General features: G+C 40.4%; 1 protein-coding gene and 1 long non-coding RNA gene across 2 annotated transcripts in view; one reads left to right on the top strand and one right to left on the bottom strand.

Moving 5' to 3' along the window:
- LOC137477705 (uncharacterized) overlaps nt 1-20,331 on the bottom strand; it is a 499,166-nt gene that overhangs the window by 34,366 nt on the left and 444,469 nt on the right. The gene's annotated exons all lie outside the window — the stretch shown is intronic.
- Nucleotides 1-20,331, top strand: part of CTNNA3 (catenin alpha 3) — a 427,360-nt gene that overhangs the window by 335,123 nt on the left and 71,906 nt on the right. The window contains exon 13 of the mRNA XM_068196847.1: nt 11,486-11,637. Coding sequence (XP_068052948.1) covers nt 11,486-11,637 — 152 coding nt within the window. The remainder of the gene's footprint in view (nt 1-11,485; nt 11,638-20,331) is intronic.

The raw sequence follows: 20,331 nt of genomic DNA, 5'->3' as shown, positions 1-20,331 counted from the left end.
CCACATTCAAATAATCCTTTCATCCTGTTGTCTTTTAGAACAGTGTAATATGTTGGAGATGGCATCTCTTACAGAAGCTGAAGTTTTTGTCTATTTTATAAGTTTTTTGCAGTAGGAACATTTTAGTTCTTAATGAACAGCTTTGGCTTCATCTGATGTATCCTGGAGCCAGCTGGTCAGATCTACCTGCTGGGTTATCCCAGTACATACTAGAGTCTTTGGAATACTTTGGAATTTACACTCTTCTGACCATTTGCTTTTTTAACATGTACGTGTCAGAGCATGATTTGCCTCCTAAGCAGGATTGTGAACTGAGTAACTTGATTTCATAGATCATCAGTGCTTAAGAGTTCATTTTCTGTTTCATAGTATCTATGAGGTCTGTTGTGGTTTAAATTGTGAAAATGAATCCAGTCTCAGTAAGGATTCCTTAGACCTGAAAAACTGCAGTATCTTTTTGTTCTTCAACTGTAGCCCATTCTTAAGTTCTTCATAGAGATAATTTCCTAATTTACAAAAAGCACCTTTCACAGTTTTCAGTTTTGCATGTAATACATTACGTTTTATAGTAAAAGTCATAATTTTGTGACATGCTCTATTATAATCAAAATTAAATGATTGCCCCACCTTCCTCCAGTAATACTTTCAACTACATACATCTAGCTCTATTTAAGTTATTTTTAGTGATTCCTTTCTGGCAGCATGCCCTCAGCTCTTCGTGCTTCCTTCCTTAGAAACCATGAACTTCTAGATCTGGAAATGATGCAGTAGCTCTTGATGGGGGAAGCATATGCATTATTCAGTAGTATTTATATATGCCTGTGTATGTGTGTTTGGATTATAAATCTGTTAACGTAGTAAAATTGATTCTTGCTGAAATCATAAACGATAAGCTTGTCTTCATTTTGTTCACTGTGTCTCAGTAAGTCTGCCACCACCATTCATTGCACTATTTGGAGAAGTGGCACTGAATTCATTATATACCAAATAAGGTTCTGTAAACATGGGGTTCTCCTCACTTTCTGGGGTCCGTGTTCTGTTTTCTACTAGAATCCCCCTGCTGGGCAAGGTCATCTCTGAAGCTGGTTTTGTTTGCTGCAGGCTTTGTTTTGTGTCACAGTGGATGAGAACACCAGACCACCTCCTCAGTTTACCCCGTGCTATTAACCAGCTGCAGTTGTTTGGAATGATTCAGTAGGCAGCAGATAAAGTGTTAGGATTGCATCCTTCAGAATTGAGGCATTTGTCATGGAGTTTCATGCAGAAATGTACAACTGTCACTCACATGCCTTTTTGATTGTTGTCAGACATTAAAAATTCAAGGGTCGACAGCTTCGGTCAGCAGATGGGAAGGTCTGTACTTGGTGTTGTGCAAAAAGTTGTTGCAGAATTCCTCACCCTTCCCAAGCACTACATGGCTGCATGAGCAGCCATGCTTTGCTCATGGAGTTCTGGGCCTTAGCAGCCACGTGAGGCAGTAAACTGTTGATGACCCTCCTAATCAACTGGAGCATTTAGGGAAAACCCATAGATGTTTCAACAGCTTGTTTAGTTGAGGGGTTTGTGGGTTTTTTTTCCTTTGGGTTCAGTTTTATAATTTCTTTCCTTTCCTGAAGCTTCAAGTAGCATTCCCTGTACCAGAACATTAGTGTTTTCCCAGGAACCTTATTTTTGGTGTTGAGGGAGGCTTAAAATGATTGCCTGATACTGATTCCTTGGTCTGAAGTCAGAAGTGTTTAGTGAGCAATTCTGGATGATACCAGCATGCTGTTGGTTTTGATATGCTTATTTTTTAGGAAGAGGAGGCTAGATTTCAGGAAATACCGTGAAGCAGATCTCTGAGGAAGCATTCATGGTAAAACAAACAATATTTAATGATAGTATGCCAAACATCAAAGTCAATACATGGATTATAACAGGAGTGCCAAAATGAGATGGGAAAGATCTAAGAATGTGACCCTTGAAAAGAGGGTGGTACTCACTGTACACTTTCCAAAGTAGGCCTTGTCAAACTCAAACTGTTGGGGAAAAGCTTTCTGGAGAGCAGGGGGTGCTGAGGACAGGCTGGTCCTTAGTGCAGGTGATTTCTGAGAAGGGGGAGAGACTGAGAGTTGAATGTGGGGAGGTGGCAGCCAAGGGACAACGGATAGAGACCTGCAACTTCCCCAGAGAGTTGCAGTGACTCTGGTGCCACTCACTCTTGGTAGAGACAGGTGGCACAGCTAAGGGCAGTGGCCACAAGCTGCAGCAGAGAAAATCCAGGAGAATGTGGGCAGAGTGAGGGATTTATTCACTGTAGTACAGCACTAGAACAGAGATGCAGTGGCATTTCTGTCTTTAAGGGTTTTCATGACTTAGCTAGACAAAGCTGTGACTGACCTGATGTTGTGTTGGTCTTCTGTCTAAGGAGGTGAAACACAGAATCCTTTTCAAATTATGTATGTAGGATTTTTTCCTTGTGTTAGACATCAGCTGCATTCACTTAAGAGCCATCTTTTCTGAGTAATTCAATGTTTTAATGTGGGCATTCATACCCTGCTGTAGTAATCTCAAATTCTTAGACAAGAGTTCTTTCTCTGCTTAGTGACTTGCTTGTTATTAGAAATACGTACTGGTACTATGAAGAAGGACTTTGAGTGTAAAAATGCTTGCATATGGTTTATTCAAAATCTGCAAATTTCTCCAGAATGTTCATACAGACCTCTAATGTGAAGTGTTGTGTATTAAATGGTGGTCAAGCATAGAAACATTGCAAATGGATGCAGTCCATCTGCGTGGTTTAGTCTGATATGTTTCCAAACAGGCAAAGAAGCATTTAGAACTGGTAGGTGCTCTGTTTTTCAAAGTGTTTGTTTACTCTTCAGTGTGCTCTTTTCAAACCATGGTAATTACTTTCTTTTCCTGAGCTAATAGTAAAATTTTCAGCAGTGCTCCAGATTTCTTTCCAGTAACAACATAGTCCTCTTGTGTTTATTTAATTTGTCCACTTGTCTTGCTTATATTTTATTCTGTGGGACAGGTAAGTAAGAACCTGTACCTAAAAACAGATTTAGAGTTTGTATCTTAATAGTATTAGAAGCAATGCTAGTTTTATTCAGTATAGTTTTATTCAGCTTTTAACCATTGTTTGTGAGCTGATAACTGGCTTCCTTGAATCTTCAATAGTCTGCTGTTCTGTATCTTGGGGGAAAATCATTATGTCTGCATTGCAGGTTGGGAGGAGGCTGTCTTGTAGTCCATCTTTTTAAACTCTAAACCCCAAGTAAAGAACAAAACCACCTTGGGAACCCTTTCAGTCTCTCCACAGAGCTGGATGTAGCAGGAAATGTAATTGGCAGTCCCTCTCTTGTCTGTCAGCAGCCCAGTGCAGTTGGAGTTCTCCCTCAGTGTCTGTGCAGAACAGTCAGTACCTGTTGTTACAATGATACTCCAACTGTTCCTTTGCTTTCTTGTACAGAGCTTTCTTTAGCTGAAGAGCTTTCCCCTGCTGATGACAGTAGCGTTAGCACTAAGAGCCATAAATGTTGCTAATTTATTTAAACTCTAGTTGCTGGAGAGATTTCAGGTAAATACGGAAGAAGGTTCTTTTTAATATTATTGGTAGGCAGTTGGGTAAGACAAGATTTCTTTGTAGGGCAGAACGTGCAATACAGGATGCAGTTATGGTCAGCATACTGAGTGCCAGCAGCCCCTTCAGGGGCTTGCTTTGAGCCCTTAGAGAGAGCCACTTGACTGTGTCACCTTGGCCACAAACAAGCTGCCCACTGGTATTTTACCTGCTGCAACTAGCAGGTTTATTGCTCTCAAACTGTTACATGCTACAATTGAACATGCTCATTAAATGTACCAGCGTCCCTTTAGCATTCTTGATTTTAATCCATTTCAGTATACTGTGTTCTAATAATGAAGCTTACATGGTGGGCTTCAGCAGTTAGAACCTAATTCCAAATCCACTGTGGTGCTTGCCACTGACTCCTCTGGTTGTCGTGCAGCCCTGGGGTTCCTGTTCCTTCTGACTGGTGCCAGTGTTTGTGATCCCACTGCACAGAGTCCCACTGCTCTGAGGGGCTGCAGCAAAGGCAGGAAGCACACACAGAGTTAGTCTGTCACAAGTCACTGCTTTCTGAATCATTCTGAGGCTAGCTCTGAATATTAAATTTAGAGACAGTGTTTTTCTGGCACCATTCAGAAAAATAGCTTTTCTGCAGTTGACAGCATTTATTGGTATTTCACTGTAATTAAGTGTTTCAGGATTTTGGCTACCGAGATGTATTTTTCTTCTGCTTACTTTTTAAATGTCAGCAGTCTTCCATGAAAGATAATTCTTCTTGATGAAATGATTTCAGTTATTCCAAGTTACTATTGTAGTAGACATAGAACTAAAACGTAGTGACCCTTTTCCCAATACATTTTGTCCAAGGAGATTTTGTCTTGTATGCTTTTGTTGTTTGCTAACATATGTCAAAAACACATGGTATCTGACTCTGCCTAAAAAGCTGTATTGATTTTCTGATGTTTCTGAGTGGGATATGCTTTTTTTTTTTTTTTTTTTTTTTTTTTTTTTTTTTTTTTTTTTTTTGGGCCAAAAAAAGCTTGGAATCTTGTGCAGTTTTCTTCTTTATGGCTAATTCAATTAATTTCAGGTTTTCTAGGTTGATGCTACACTTACTGGGAACCAGATTTCTAAAAAGACAATATTTCTAGTAATCTACCAAAATAGCTGGCTGCATTTCAAATTAAATGTTTAAATTGTCGTCTGCTGTTACTGTTTTGAAGACCAACTCATTGTCAGCATAGTTATATGTAGGAAAATATGGCTCCGTTACATGCTCTGAGCTTCTGAAACTGCACTGGTGTCTCCTGAAGTTCCTGTAGCACATGAAGTGAGTTCAGCACCCCTGCTGCACCCCCTCCAGAAGGACTGGCTGGGGGTCACAGGCACCTTTGTCTGTTGGGAACTGCTGTGCTCTGTTGTTTCTTCCCACTTTCCTCCCTTACAGGGTGACTGTGAGGTTTTTTTGTGAATTGCCCCATTCTCTAGCTTTGGTTTGGAGCACAGTGCATCTACAATGTAACCCAAACAAGGTTCACAGAGAGGGGTTTGGGGTGATTGTAATTTTATTTTTTATTAAACTCTCAGGACTTTTCTTTCTCACTTAAATTACTAAAAAGCTGCTCTCTGTTCAGATAGTCTCTCTTATGTAGAATGAAGTCATTTGCTCCCCACAAGGACTTCAGTTTCCTCTTAATTTCCTTTTTATGGCATTTTCTGTGTCCTGCTCAGTCCATTTGGAAAATCCCAATTTGGGAGTATTGGCAGCCTGTAGAAATTGCCTGATGTGTTAATTGCCTCTTTGCTCTTGCTGGCTGAGCTTCGGCTGTGTTTGGGGTTTTTTTTAGGTACAGACTATGGGTATTTACTAGTCTTAGCTTCTGAGTAGCTATATGCCTTTCCATGTAGTGCAGATTCCTCTAAATGAAGCCCAGGGACTGCACTTGAAGGAAGGAAGGGCATGTTCTGGGCTGTGAACTGCATTGAGGAGTGGTTCTTGTTTCCACAGCTTGTGGATGCCATGCTGTAGTAGGGGGCTGATGAGACAAGACAGGCCCACATGGTCCACACTGTCTGCTGTGAGAATGAGAAATAAATTCTGAAATCCCTCTCATCTGTCCTAGGGGGAAATGTCATTCTCATCTGGGATCTCATGGTCAGTCTGTCCTTGAGCATGGCAGCAAAATGCATTAGGTAGAGGACTTCAAAAAAGGGAGGATTATGTAAATGATTAAAATTATCTTTCTGCTCTTTTTGGATGCTGTGACCTGTCTGTAATGAGTTCCTTATACAGGGAAATTCATCTACTCCCTCCAAAGCATGCCCACAAAGAAACCCTCTGAAGATTGCTGAGAGAAGGATGCCACTGAAGCCTTGAGCTGTGATGTTCAGATGCAGGGCACTGCTTTAATTCCCAGGTGCAGTGTTCCATGCCTTTGCAGGCTGTGCTCCAGGGATTCCCAAGTCCCAAGCACTCCCCTGTGCCTGTGCATTACAGAGAGCAGGGACTGGTGTGTGCATCTGAACCGTCCTGGTGCAAAGCAAAACAACTCTGTGTTCAGGTAGGAAGCTGAATCATTGTCGTGGGTGTGTTTAGGGGAGGAATAAATTAGGGCTGTTTCAAAATTAAAAGCAGCAATTTACTGGATTGTTACTCGTTAATTACACATGCTGCCAATAATTAGGTCTCACTGGCTATCAATATTTTCTCATATTCAGGACAGTTAACTTGTAAAAATCTTACCCTTGTTAGCTGTGAAGATCTAGTACCACAAAACTGCTGTCATGTTCAGCGAAGTTTATGTATAAATATGTCTGTAAACATATGCATACAAAAATATTCATGATGTCCATTTGCATATAGCTAGGTAATTCTCTATATACTTATATATGCATGTATATACATGCTCAGCTGTGTGCTTGTGGGTCTGCCAGCAGTCTGCCAGCTTTGCAAGCTGCAAAATGCACAGCTGCAGCTGGCACAGGTCTGAGTTAGAGAAGCAGATACTGATTACAGCTCGCTTTTGTTAGGAAACTTTTTATGTGCATCAGGCCTCTGCCTGGGCTACTTCATGTTGTATTACACTGTTATTATGCAGAAACTTTGGCATGAAATAGTAAATCCCACTAGGATAATTTATAGATCTTTATGCTCTAAATAGTCAAAGAGGGGACAATGGGGAATTCTGAGATTGTGCCTCTCATACATGAAATAGTAAATCCCACTAGGATAATTTATAGATCTTTATGCTCTAAATAGTCAAGGAGGGGACAATGGGGAATTCTGAGATTGTGCCTCTCATACACTGGCCTAGGATTGAAACTGCCAGAGGAATATGAGCTCTTTCAGGTGTTGCAAGTTCCACAAATAGTTAATCTCTTTTCCTGCATAAACCTGTAAGCTTGTTACCAAATAAGGTGAATGCTAATATAAGGGGTATATCAAATACATATAGCCACAAAGCTCTTCTGCTTCATTCATATACATATATATGTATATATATGTAAATGTGTCTCTTAGAAAGCCATTGGATACAGTGGCATAGTAAAAAGTTACCAATTTAACATTGTATCACAGAAATGGAGGCTTGCATTAAGGGTCTGTACCATAGTGAAATTAGCTTCAGGAACAGCTTCATCTTCATGTTGTGATTGCATGATGAGGATTTGTAAGAGTCACGTGTGGTTGGAGTTTCAAAACCTGTTTGTGTTATTCAGCTCAACCTTTTGCAGTGAGTGCACAGTACTCTCTTTTTGCAGTAATTCCATTATTATTTCAATGTATTTTGGAGCACCTCTAATGAAGTTATCTCCATCAGTCCCTGAAACAATCTGTTCCATTCTGAATTTCATGTTGGGTGCTGTGACTCAGGCTGCTGCCAGCAGATTCCTTTTATTTCACATGGTGTCCCTTAGCCAGCACAGTCGCCTCAGCTTAGATGGGTTTTATGTTTTAATTCTTTACATACCATTCTGGATTGCAGTGACATTAAGAGTACACGTAATACTTAGCAGTAAAATTGGCTTACTGCAGTAGGCAGTGTTCTAACCATCTGAAATTCTTAGATACCTTTCCAGAAGAAATTAAAAAAATGCTTATTTGTTAATCACAGGAAGAGCAAACTATTATTTGATCTCAAAGAGTGTAATTAAAAAAGTACTGAATAAAGGCTGTGTGATTATTAACTAGATTTCTTACTTTCTCTAGTATTACCTTGCATTTAATAGGTGGCTGTGTTTTTAATCTTTACAACCATACTTTTCCTTACTTCCACTGAATTTTTGCAACTGGAAAGCTGCTTAAATGCTCTGTAAGCAACCTGTATGTACCCATCACAGTGCCTCTCACGCTAGGTGATCAGGTTATGGGGGAGTAGTAAAGTACTTGAGGTACACACCTCTTGTGTCAAGTCCCTTCTGATACTGCCACCAGCCGTGCCGTGCCGTAGGGCTGGGTGGCACACACCTCTTTTAGCTTGCCTGCCTGCACATCTGCTTTATTTCAGTGCTCTGCTGTCCTGCTAGTTTCATATGAATCTCATCCAGTAGCTTTTTAGGCCTCACTTAACTGTACTTCAGGTGGGTTTTTGCAAGTAAAGTTCCTCCTCTTAGAGTCCTAATTCACGACTAGTAACTCACCCTGATTTTCTTACCTTCAGAAGGAAAACCCATTTTTTCACTCCAGCTTGCCCAAATTTATTTTTTCAAAATGATCTTTTTTGAATGACTTTTGTTTGAGCACAGAAGATGTCTGCAGGTGGCTGAATCCCCAAGAGAGTCGTCTCCTATGTTGAAAGGGCACTGGAGTGAAGCTGTGGCAGGGTTGCAGTGTGTGTAGCTGGGCTCTGAAGCTGTGCCACAGGGAGCTTCAGGCACTGCCTGTGCTCTCACTTCCATTTCAAAGCTGCCTTTGAAGGAGTAGTTCCTTCAGTCTTTGTTCCAGTGGGAGCTCTCCAGCCTTTCCCAGTCTGCTGGCACCACTGGATGAGTTGTTCACAGTCTCTGTACATGCAGGTAAATTTTTTTTTTTTTTTTTTTTTTTTTTGAGTGAAGAACTGTAAAGATTTTGAATTAAAAAAAAGAAGTAAATTTTTTTCCTGGTCAGTTCTAGGAGGTGGTGACTGCTCATGTCTGCTCAGGTGTGTTTGTTTTGTTAAGACACTCTTTAGGTGAGTGTTGGACACAGGTGGGCAGTTTGGCTTTGCAGACTGTTGGTTTGTCACTGAAAGCTGCTTTAGTGGTGGCTGAAGTGGTGGCAAGCACTTAGCACAGCTGAATTCAAAGGTACAAGCACAGTGGCTCGTGCTCTCACCTGTTGGCAGAGGCCTTCTGCAAAGCTGAGAATCTGTTTTCTTGATCATTTTGTTGTTAAAAATAACACGCACAGAGTTGCTAATTGGAATAAAGGGCTTAGTCAAGTTTAGTTTTCTGTGTGAAGAGCTGGGCCCTGACAGCTATTAAACTACAAACTGGGTTCATTAGTTGATTTTGATTGAAGATTACAAAATCAAGCAAAAATATTAGAGGACTAAGAAGACATGCCTACAAGGGAATATGAAAAGTATTATTTAAAAAAAACTAGAGGAATTAGGAAACACTTGATGAATTTTAAAGCAAATTAGGTTAATTTCAAAAATCTATTTTTGATAGTGTGAAATCTTTAATTACTTTAGGGACTTTGAACATTGTGCTTATGCACATATTGGTATTTTCCAAACATCCTCCTTTCTGCATCTTTCCCCTCAGGGAAAGCAGAATTACAGATACTCATATTGAAATTTGCTTTTAATTTTTGTTGCAGGAGAAAAAAAATGGAACACAAAGAAAACAGAAATAAAATGTTCAAATAAAACAAACAAATCCCCATAAAAATTTAGTATTTCTCAGTTGTCTCACACTTGATATTTTTAATTTAACTTGTTTTGTTTTTGAAAGACTGACAAAATGAGTAATTTCTACGTGTTCTCAGTTGTATCCACTTCTCCACTATATTTAGGCTGCCTAGAAAAACAATGCCAAGTACAGGAAAGATGCATATTATTGTTGTAATTCAATCCACTTAATGCAGTATTTCAGAGGGTTGCCTGCCCATTTGAGGCCTATGAAGTATTTTGGATGTCTGTTATCCATGGGTAAGAGCTCGTGTATGCACCAAAATGCTCTTTTTTTTTTTTAAAGTCATTGCTTGGGAGCTCAAAACTGAAATAACTCCCAGTAGTCTTGGATTTGGGAGAGTTATCCTGTCACTTACAGGGGAAATGAGCAGGAAATAAGGCCTGTTGGATAGCCCAAGTGTATTTTCACACTTCGTTAGCTTGTTGGTGTGTACATGTTTTAGAACTGCAGTAGGGTCTTGTGCTTTAGTTGCTCTGTAGAAGTGCTGTTGCTGCAAAGCCCCATCTGAAATGCTGCTGGAGGAGGGCCCTGAGGTGGTGGTTCTGTACTCAAGTGCAGCCTGGGTTGCTTCACTTGGAATTATTTTGATAGTCTAGAGGCCAGAATCTTTATTTAACGAGAAAGAAATCCATTGCGAAATGATGACAAGTTCTCACTCAGTGGTAGTTCTTTGATTTTCTTTTTAAACAATAAATAGGCACTTATTCTCCTTAATTATTTTATGTGGTTGCAAATGGAAAATGTACCTTGTATTTTTTCTGTTCTATTATAAATCTTTCCACTGACCTTTTTGAAGGTGAGACAATTCCAGTGATATTCTGAAGAGGCTAGCACTGATTTTTAAATACCCTGTTTTTCAAATTAAGTGGCAGCTACTTGTTGGCTCAAAGACCGTGAAGTTACTGTAATTTGGGAATGAATTTAACTGACTTCAAGGGTTATGTGGGTCTCCTCACCAAAGTTAGGGAGGAAAGCATTATTGGGGTACCTTTCCTACTACTACCAGGTTTTCTAATTCAGAAATCTAGTTGTCTTCAGCTGAAGTTTTGTCTGCCTACAGATTTATTATATACTTCAAGATTTGGCTGAAATGCTCCACATTAATTGTATTAGCAGTAGTGCTTTCATGTGTTAAGAATTTGTGAATTGCACAGTGTGGAACTGTGGAGCGGGGGCTGGAACACAAATAATATTAGTGTTTGAAACCAACACATTGCTGGAGAGAGAGCTTCGGTACCTCGAGGTTTATTATTCATATGGAATATTACACAAGTTGAGTTTTACCCTTTTGCATTTGTTTCTTCTGTGTCCTCAGACTCCAAGTGACAGGAAATGAGTCTGGTCTGGGCTTGTTTGAGGTTCCTCTGTGTGTGTGATGGATTTTCCATCTGCATTCCTTCCATATTCTGTGCTGGGTTTCCTTTGCTTCAGATCGGTGTGAAGGTCGAGGGAGATACAGTGCTGCCAGGTCTCTATGCAGAATAAGGCCCTGGAGCATCAGAAGAAAATGCCCAGGCCATTCTGGGTCAAGCACAGGTTAATACCAAACTGACTCAAAATGCACAGTTTGTTTGATTCAATCAAACAAGAGAAATTGCCCTGGTAAATTTGGGTCACAGTTCTGGGACTTCCTCAGTGGAAGAATAAGCATCACTCTTCTGCTGGTTACATCTCCGTTCAGACTGAAAGCAGATAGTGAAATAGTGGAAGTCTGTTCAGCACTGGTTCCAGCTTCAAGCCAGGTTGTTCATCCTGATTCTTTGGGTAAAATTGCTATTGAAATCACCAACAAATTTTTACAACTGCTTCCCCAGCTTCTCTTTTAAAACTTCTTTCTTCTTTGTAGTACAACCACCCACTTACTGTGGGCATTTTTATAACTGTAATAAAAACTACAAATGTATTCTCACTTAAAAGTAATTGCACTATAACTGCAATGTTTTTTAGAAAATAAAGTTTTTATCAATGTCAGGCATTTTGCCAGTCTATCCCTTTTATGCTCACTGAGTTTTTTTTTTTTTTTTTTTTTTTTTATAGTGATTCCAGAGTTTATTAGTCAAATAAATATTGCATTGGAGAGCTTAAGCAAGAACACAGTGCATCTGTTTGATGACAACCAGTTTGTTGACATTTCCAAGAAGGTGTATGATACGATTCACAGCATCAGGTGCTCAGTCATGATGATTCGGGTAAGTTTGGAATTTGTTCTTTTCATACTCAGGTCTGAGATGGGTCAGACATGGGAAATTTGTGTTACAGTGAAACATGTGATTGTAACTCCAGAAGTCTAGAACTGCATTGAGCACCACATCAGAATGTTGCATAAAAATGTCTTTACTTCTTTAAAAATACATAGTTTTGGTTGGTAAGGATCTTCGTTCATTAATTCCTAACTTGCAGCTACAGAGCCAAATCTTCTTGTAGTTCTTCAGCTTTAACCTATGGAAAGTAGGAGAGAGAGTATTTCCAGGTGATTCTGATATTCCCATATCAAATTCTTTCAGCCTTACACCAGAGGACTTGACCTGATTTCTTTGTCTTACACCATTACGATCACTGCACTTATGCTTGTGTTTTTCCTGAAGCTCAGAAAGTTAATCAAAGCAGCTTATTTTTAAAATTCAAGACAGAATTCTGTCCGATAAAGAATTTCCCCCAAATATCTTCATAAAAAATGGTAAACAATCGAACTGCCATGTCTGTATGTTCAGCAATTTCATTTTAAAATAAGGTTAAACATTAATAACAAGGTAGATAGATTTTTTTCAAAGGAAGTTTGTCTTCTGCATTGACTTTGCAATTGAGAACATGGTAAAAAAGAGATTCCTTTTCTTGTGAACACAAACCCATCACAGCCCAGCCTGACCTTTGGGAGGTGGGTGTGCTGCTCCACTCCATTTCAGTGAGACCCCTCCTGCAGAGCTCCTCCAGCTCTGGGGTCCCAGCACAGGAAGGGCAGGGAATGTTGGAGTGGGTCCAGAGGAGGCACAGAAGAGATCAGAGGGATGGGGCACCTCTCCCACGAGGAATGGCTGCGACAGCTGGGGCTGTTCAGGCTGGAGAAGTCTCCATGGAGGCTGTCCTGCAGCCCTTGGGTATTTAGAGGGGACTTATAAATAAGATGAGAACAGACTTTTTAGTAGGACCTGTTGTGATAGGGCAAAGGGTAATGATTTTGAACCAAAGAAGAGATTTAGCTAGATAAAAGGAAGAAATTTATTGCAATGTTAATGGTGAAACACTGGCACAAGTTGTCCAGAGAGGTGGTAGAAGCCCCATCCCTGGAAGCATTCCAGGCCAGGCTGCAGGGGGCTCTGAGCAAACTGACCTGCTCATTGCAGGGGCATTGGACTAGGTGGCCTTTAAAGGTCCCTTCCAGCCAAAGCCATTCCAGTGTGAACATTAGTCTTAACATATTGTAGTGTGTAAGGTAAAGTAGGAATTCAAACGTGCAAAATGATTCCAGCGTCTCATCCTTATTGCAGTTGTCAGTTAGAAGCTGTTTGTATACTGAAGAGAGACCCTGAAACATCCAACGTGTGTCCCATAGCAGTAGGAGTTTGTGAGCTGGATGTAGGTCCAAACCAAACACACCAGATTGTAGGTGATGCTCGGTTAGCTCTTCAGATCAGCTCCTGTGTCAGTGAACACAGGCTAAGAAGCTTGCATTAGGACATCTCATTGTTTTCTACATAAGCTTCATTTAATGTCTGTGTTGCTTATCCCTCCCTTTGTGACTCAGGGGCTCTTGGGTCTTTTAAGATTACAAAGTTGCTTCTGTTTCTCTGTGAAATAAGAGCCTTCTTTATGTCGAGACTTAGACATGAATTAGACTTCTTAGTCTTCTTTATGTCGAGTCCTCTTAGACTTGAATTCCATGATCATGACTGAGTATTTCTTTCTGGAGTTTTGCATTTTTGGGGAATTGGGGACTGCACTGAGGAGTGTAACACGGCTTCAGTCAGTTTCTGTGAAGAGGCAGAGACAGCTCTGCAGGAAGCTGTGTTTTCTTAGCGTGCTCTGTAGGGGTGTGTGTATGTGGACAGTCACTCAGAAAGGTACTGGGAGGGGAAGAGCCTCAGATGTGAAGAGGCTGTAACAGGCTCGAGGGCTGCCCAGGAAGTGCCCAGTGTGCAGTGCATGAGCTGTGCACCCATAAAACAGGGACTCACTGCCCAGCACCTGAGTGGACAGCACTAATAGAATGGCTTCTGTAGGGCCATCTTCCACTGCTGCTTTGCAAGTCCTGATGAGAGCTCAGAGATTTAAAAAAAAATTGTTAGCAAGGACGTGTGCTTTCTCCTTAACGAATACCATTGTTCAGCCACAGCCATGGGAAGGTTTTTCTGAGGTTTGGTGAAATGTTAGTCAGCTGCTCCAGCATCCCTCAGAGACAGTGATTGCCAGTGCAGAGAGTGCTGAGAAAAGCCTGGCATTCATTTTCTGAGCCAGGATGTGTTGGCATTCCTAGTTAGATACGTTCCAGACAATGCCAGTTTCCTGGAAGAAGCTTCAGGAGATCTGGTGGTTAATCAGACGTGCACTGTTAGCATAGCAGCCACGGTGAGGAAATGAAATGTTCTGTGGCCAGCATGCTGCTAGTGCCAGAGAATGGCACCTCGCTGGTTCCAGGGGATTGATTGCAAGGCTGAATCAGGGCAAGAACTCGTTGATGAAAAAATAATTGGGGAATGTAAATGGACAAGGCCACTCATTCACAAGGGGCAATTTTTCAACATGGCAGTAAAAGCAGAAATTCTCCAGATCAGTTTCTCAGGAAGCATTTCAAATATGTAATTACACAGAGAGAATGTTTTTAAAAATAGAGTTCTAAACTGTAAATTGCTGCCCAATACTATTGTTAATGCAAATTACCAGCTATGCATTTCAATGTCCAGGCTTAACCAAAGATATATAAAACATTCACTGCAGTCCTGCACGGTATGAGATAACACTTGAGAGCAGCTACATAGTGGCAGGTGTGTTGTACTGCTGAGCAGTACAACTCTCTGGAACACCCTCTGGAACAGCCTCTGGAGCATCAGGATGCTGCTCCCCTTAAGATGCTCTTCATTGTTCACTTGCAAGGACTGCTTAATGCAGTGGTAGGTGTTGATTTGGAATAACTGGATAGTTGATCCAGGACGTATGCACAGTTCTCAGTAATTTTTTGACTCTAAGCATCCCATTTTTGTTGTGTTTTAGAGATTTTTGTGGGCTTGATCTTGCACAGGAGCATTTGTACATTATCTGGATAACATTTAAATCACAATATTCATGTCACAGAAATAGATTAGGTTAGATAATACAATTAAAAGCAATTCTGCCATGTGAAATATGTAGGAAGCTCAGAGGAAACAGGTTGGTGGTTTTTGAGACAATACATACTAAATGCTGCAGAATGTTAAGATTAATGGTAGAACTTCTTAAAAAACTTCTGTATGAAGGTGGTTTTAGTTGAAAAATATGAGACAGCTGAATTGAAATGACAGCATAAATGCTTTTTCATATGTTTTGGCTTTCTCAGAATACCCTTGGATGGGTTCCCTTTTTTACTTCTTTTGTTGGTTGCAAATCTGGCATGGTTTTTCATTCTGTTTTAAAGAAATGTAAGAATTCATCCTTAACAGAGCTTGAGTTCTTCAGTACACTTGGTTTCTCTCAGAAAGAGACATCACAGCAGAATTCATTATCTTACAGCCAGCAGAGTTACAGGAATTTTTAGAACATGGACCTCTAGGACAGGAAGGTAGCACGTGGTGAAAACCTTTCAGCCAGTTAGTGAGTGTCCAGTTTAAATTCTAGCATGGCTTTTACTAATGAGAGAATTATCCTACACATGTAGACTTTTCTGCCTGTTTTTACTTCTGTAGTCCAAGTGAGTTAGATCCTGTCCAGTGTAGGCAATAACAGGCATAAATTGAACCTCTGTTTAAAAGTTAAATAAAACAAAGCAAAACAGAGAAACATATGAGAAAGGCAGACATTTACTGCAGTCCTATTGTTTGTTTCTCCAAGAGGTCCTTGAGACCTCATGGAACAGACAGACAAGGAACAGTTCATACAGCCTTGTTAAACTTCATCGTTGTTGGTCTGAAATATAGAAGTGATGCTAATCCATTAAAAACTCCTGTTGAGAAGTTTGATAGAAAAAGATGAAGAAAAAGTTTTTTATCCTACACCAACTGCGTAAGAGGCAGAACCTTTGCAGCAGTAGTTAGCCACTTGGTCCTGCACCTCTCTGCACTTTCTGGTTGTTTCTGACCTAAGCAGGACAGGACCTTTCCTTCTTCAGCTCCTTGTCAGCTTCAGTCCTGTCACCCAAGGATTGATACATCTAGATGCAGTGTGACTGCAGAAGAATGTGTTCATGTGATGTCTTTGAAAAAGAGTGCACAACAAATACCTGCTGTCTGTTAAGGATGGTGGCACATTCTTCCTTTTTCAGGTTGTTATCCTGAATCACATAAATGGAGAATGTTAGTTTGTGCTGTAGAGCCCAAAAAAGAAGTGAGTTAAAAGTGTTTAGTGCTGCCATCAGCTGCACATACCTGCAAGTAAAACCTTCTGACAGCTGCTTGTCCCTGCCATATTATTTGGTTTTTAACATCTCGAGTCACAATCACCAACCTTGAAGTACCATTATGGGAAAACTTAAAGCACTATCCAACACAGGTTACATTTAATATCTTAATTCATCTACATACGTATTTTCTAAAAATGTCTGTATTCTTTACAGTATACCTGGGAAGCCTTCTCACAATGTACAAATACTTATTATAATTTATATCAGCATTAGCATCATAGAGTCAGTCATTATTATTATGACTCTTCTTGCATATTTCTTACCAAAATGCTCTGTACTGAACAGTTTTGGGACACACTTAGCATACATTTCAATTTAACAGGCAGACATTTTTAAAAATGCTACTCTCCGTTTAGTACCAGGAGAGTTTGTCTTCCCAAATAAATAAAGCAAATCCCTCTTTTCTGGCAAACAGCTATACATATCAATTTGCATATATTTCATGTTTATGTACCATGTAACGAACTCTCAAAGGTCTCAGTTTCATTAGTTTAGGGCCTTTAATATCTTCAGCAAATCAGATGACTTCTGGTTCTTAGTGTGATAATGTTGCTGAGTTTGTTGCTTTACAGAGTAAAAAGCTGCTCAGTAGGGTATCTGTTAATAACACCCACTTCTTGTTTTTTCCTTGAAAGATGCATCCATTTGTCTTAACCTGTGGGCAGGATGTTACCCTAAGAAATAGCTTTAGTTTGGAGTTGCCCCAATTGCCATAACAAGCACCTGTTCTTAAAAGCTGAGGTGTTTCCACCAGGGAAAAGAATTTCGTAGTAAACATACAGATAGTTTATAGATTTTAAAAACAGATAGTGTATTCACATCTCTGGTAGAGGGGAGAGAGACAGAAGAGGGAAAAAAGCACATATATTAGCCTTCCCTTCTCAGACACAGGAGTGGAAGCCAGAGCACAGATAAAATATTTCACTCAAGGATGGGTGGCCTCCCCTCCTCCCCCTTTTTCAGGTCCCCTTTGCTTAAACAAAGTAGAAGTAAAGTCCATCCACAGGGTAGTTGGGAAATGATGGATTTTTTTTTTTTTTGGCTAACAAAAAGCAAGAGAAATTACCTGCTTTTGTGTGTTTCTGCATTTCTACAGTTTGAGATTAACAGGTCTTAACTTCTTGGTTCTTTGTACATCTTTCTGACTGCTGCCCCATTCCCATGCTCCAGGCATTTGCTCAGGCTTTACAGGGAGATTGCTGATTTTACAGTCTGGATTCTTTTTTACATACCAAATGAACAGTGACTAGAAAAATAAGTACCCCCTTTATCCTTCTATGTGCAATTCCAAATGGTCCTTTCATGTCCATGTGTTCTGTTATTTCTGGACAGAGAAATCAGCCAGTGGTAGAGGAATGCCAAAAGCAGCTGCCCTCATTCTGAGGAACAGTATGTAGAACTCCTGTGCTGTCTTATGGATGTGCTGGAGGAGAGACTCCCTCTAATTGCAGCTATAATAAGCTTGTGAGAAAGCACTAGATGTTGTCAGGCAGTCTGGTGTACAGGTGTGATGGGGATGATTTTTTCCTCTCCAAAGCAGCAGCTCACGCACACCCCCCCGGTGACTCTGCAGAGGAGTAAATGGGAGTGGCTATTTGGGGTAGTACCAGGAACTCACTGCTTGGGCAGTGCTGTGTTCAAACCTGTCTTTTCTGTATGTTAACACATACTATTTTTCCCCCCATTTAATTCTTTAAATTCTTTTAATACTACTTGGTTGGTTTTCCTTTTTATCAAAATATTATGGTTAATGGAGCCTTCTTTTTAAGGCAGAAATACTGCAGTATCTTTTGAACTCCATCTTAATTTTCACTGTCACACATTTCACTTGTCTCACCCTCTTCTCAAGTGAGGGGAAGGAGGAGAGAAGTGTGCACAGAGGGCTCACTCAGGGAAAGGACCTCAGGAGATCAGCAGGTCCAAGCTGCTGTTGAAAGCAGGGTGCTATCCAGGGCCCCTTTCAAGACATGTCTGTCTGCACTGTTTGCTTTTGAATTTTCTCTGTTAGAACTAGAACAGTAATGGGGAATTGATGGGTCAAACAAAGCAATAGTAGGTTAAACTTACAGAAGGAAGCTGCTTGCTACACTTCATGCTGCTGCTAGTCTGTAATACTTTCTCTATTGTTGGCTGTTTATGCCTCACTGTTTACATTCAGCACAGGAATGTAGGACCCATCTTTTCCAGTCAAAAATGGAATTTTCTTTAGCCTGGCTTAGGTTTCCAGTTTAGGTGTCAGCTAATGGAAAGAATGTTGTGTTGTGTTTTATTTAAGAAAAGAAAGAAAAAAACCCAAACATTATGGGTACATTCAGACAAAAATAATAAATTATTTCAGAAATGCTGATACAGATATAGTGGTGATGATGTCCACTGCATACTGCATCCATTGTAAGATCCGTGTGCAGTTATCCATCCTGGCAAATCTCTGTTGTCTTCTGCCTAGACTACACAGCTGTAGGCATCATGCAGGGCTGTGAAATAAGAGCTCCTCAGCAGCAAATTGCTACATGGCTTTCCATGGAAATCTCCTAGTGCTGGGATTCTGGGTCACACACAGTGCTTATGGATGGCATAAACATTTGACTTACATACTATTTTAAGTGTCAGTTCTTCCCAGTCTAGGGATTAAATTACATTGCAAGTGTCACACATGATTATGCTTTTAATTGTTCATAGAAATACCCTTCTCTTTCAGAAAGACAGAACCTCCCAGAATTACTTGATAGCTCTGGTTTAGTGGTTCATTGGAAACTTAAGCACACAACAGTATTTTTTCTGGAACATTAAAATCTTTGCTGAGGGTTTTTTTTATTTTTTTCCTAGAGCAAGAAAAAGTGATGTGTATTCCTTCCTTGTCATTTGGTGCTTACTATCTAATGTAAATTATATTCCCAGAGAAATGGAATGAATATTATGCTGTTAAAAGGGAAGGTCTGAATTACTGGAACCACAACTGGGAAGCACAGTAAAAGTGTTACAAATCGTAGATACTCCATTAAAATATGCCTCCTGCCACGTGGCTCACTGGAGTAGGAGCAAGGCAAGCCTGGGAATGGGGAGTGCAGCTCTCAGAGCACGAAGTGCTCAGGCTGTAGCTGTGATGCTGCACTCAGCCCTGTCAGTGCTGGTGCAGCTCTGCCTCAGAGATCTTCCTTGCTTGGGCTAGGTCTGGCTGTGTTTCCCTTCACTGCTGCTCACAGTGATCTCTAAGGTCCATGACCTAGTTGAAATTTCTCAGTTGCCATTTTCACCGTGGAACCTTTTACCTGGTGGGATGGGTCTTTTTAGTGTGGTGCAGAAAAGCAGTGAGGTACATCACAAATGTGTTCACAATGCCACTGGGCTTCAAAACCTAATGACAGTGGTATGTGTTAGAGTGTGGTCTGAGTTCTGCTGGCACAGAGTAGGGTAGCAGAGTGGAGCCTGTGTCATTCCGTGCTTTGATGTTGGTGTAGCAGTGTCTGATCTGGTCCTCTTGTCACGCATGTCCTTGCTGATAAAGCAGTGTGATAGTGGACAAGGTTTGGGATTAATTGGTTCTTTATTGCTTCCCCGAGTTTTTTTGGTTTCTGTTCTTGGAATTCCTTAGTATTCCATGGGCATATTTGAGTTACAGTTCTGCTTTTAATGACAGCTTCCTTCCGTTTTTTAAAATTACCATTACTTGCCAACTTGAATCACACCAGGCTGTTTCCTTGAAAGTGTGCTGAGGGTTGGAATGCAGTTGATGAAGGGAGGTGGACATAAGGAGGCATAGTGATAACAGGGAAACTGACTCACAAATAAAGAAACCTTGGAAAAAAATTCTTTGGAGAATTGAAAAAAAAAATATCCTCCACTGAGCCTGGCAAGTTGAAGATGGTATCTGTGTGTTCTTTTTATCTGAAAAGATTCTGTAGAGATTTACAAAACCGATGCTGCCTAATTTCCTGAGAAACCCTGGGACTTACAGCCTATTCTTAAAATAGAGACAGAGGAGCCCATTATATTATCAACAAAATCAGTGTATATGAGTACTGAAGGCAAGTGTGTTGCTGCAGAGGAGTGTTGTGCATCCTCTAGCACATGGATTGGGTTGAAATTGCTGTTTTACTGCACCATTCCTCCAGTGTAGCCTAGCAAACAGCAACAGGGCCTCCAAGGTAATTGCTATAACAGGTACTTCAATTATTAGGAAAGTAGAGCAGTAATATTAATTTAAAATTAGTTTGTTACACTGGGTGCCTTGTGATCGTGGTCTTCATGAAGTAGTCTGCATAGAATTATAGAAAATAGAAGAAAACCAGATTATTTA

Source organism: Anomalospiza imberbis, chromosome 8, assembly GCF_031753505.1.
Source record: "Anomalospiza imberbis isolate Cuckoo-Finch-1a 21T00152 chromosome 8, ASM3175350v1, whole genome shotgun sequence".
NCBI lineage: Eukaryota > Metazoa > Chordata > Aves > Passeriformes > Viduidae > Anomalospiza > Anomalospiza imberbis.
This window is presented reverse-complemented; position numbering and strand designations above follow the sequence as displayed.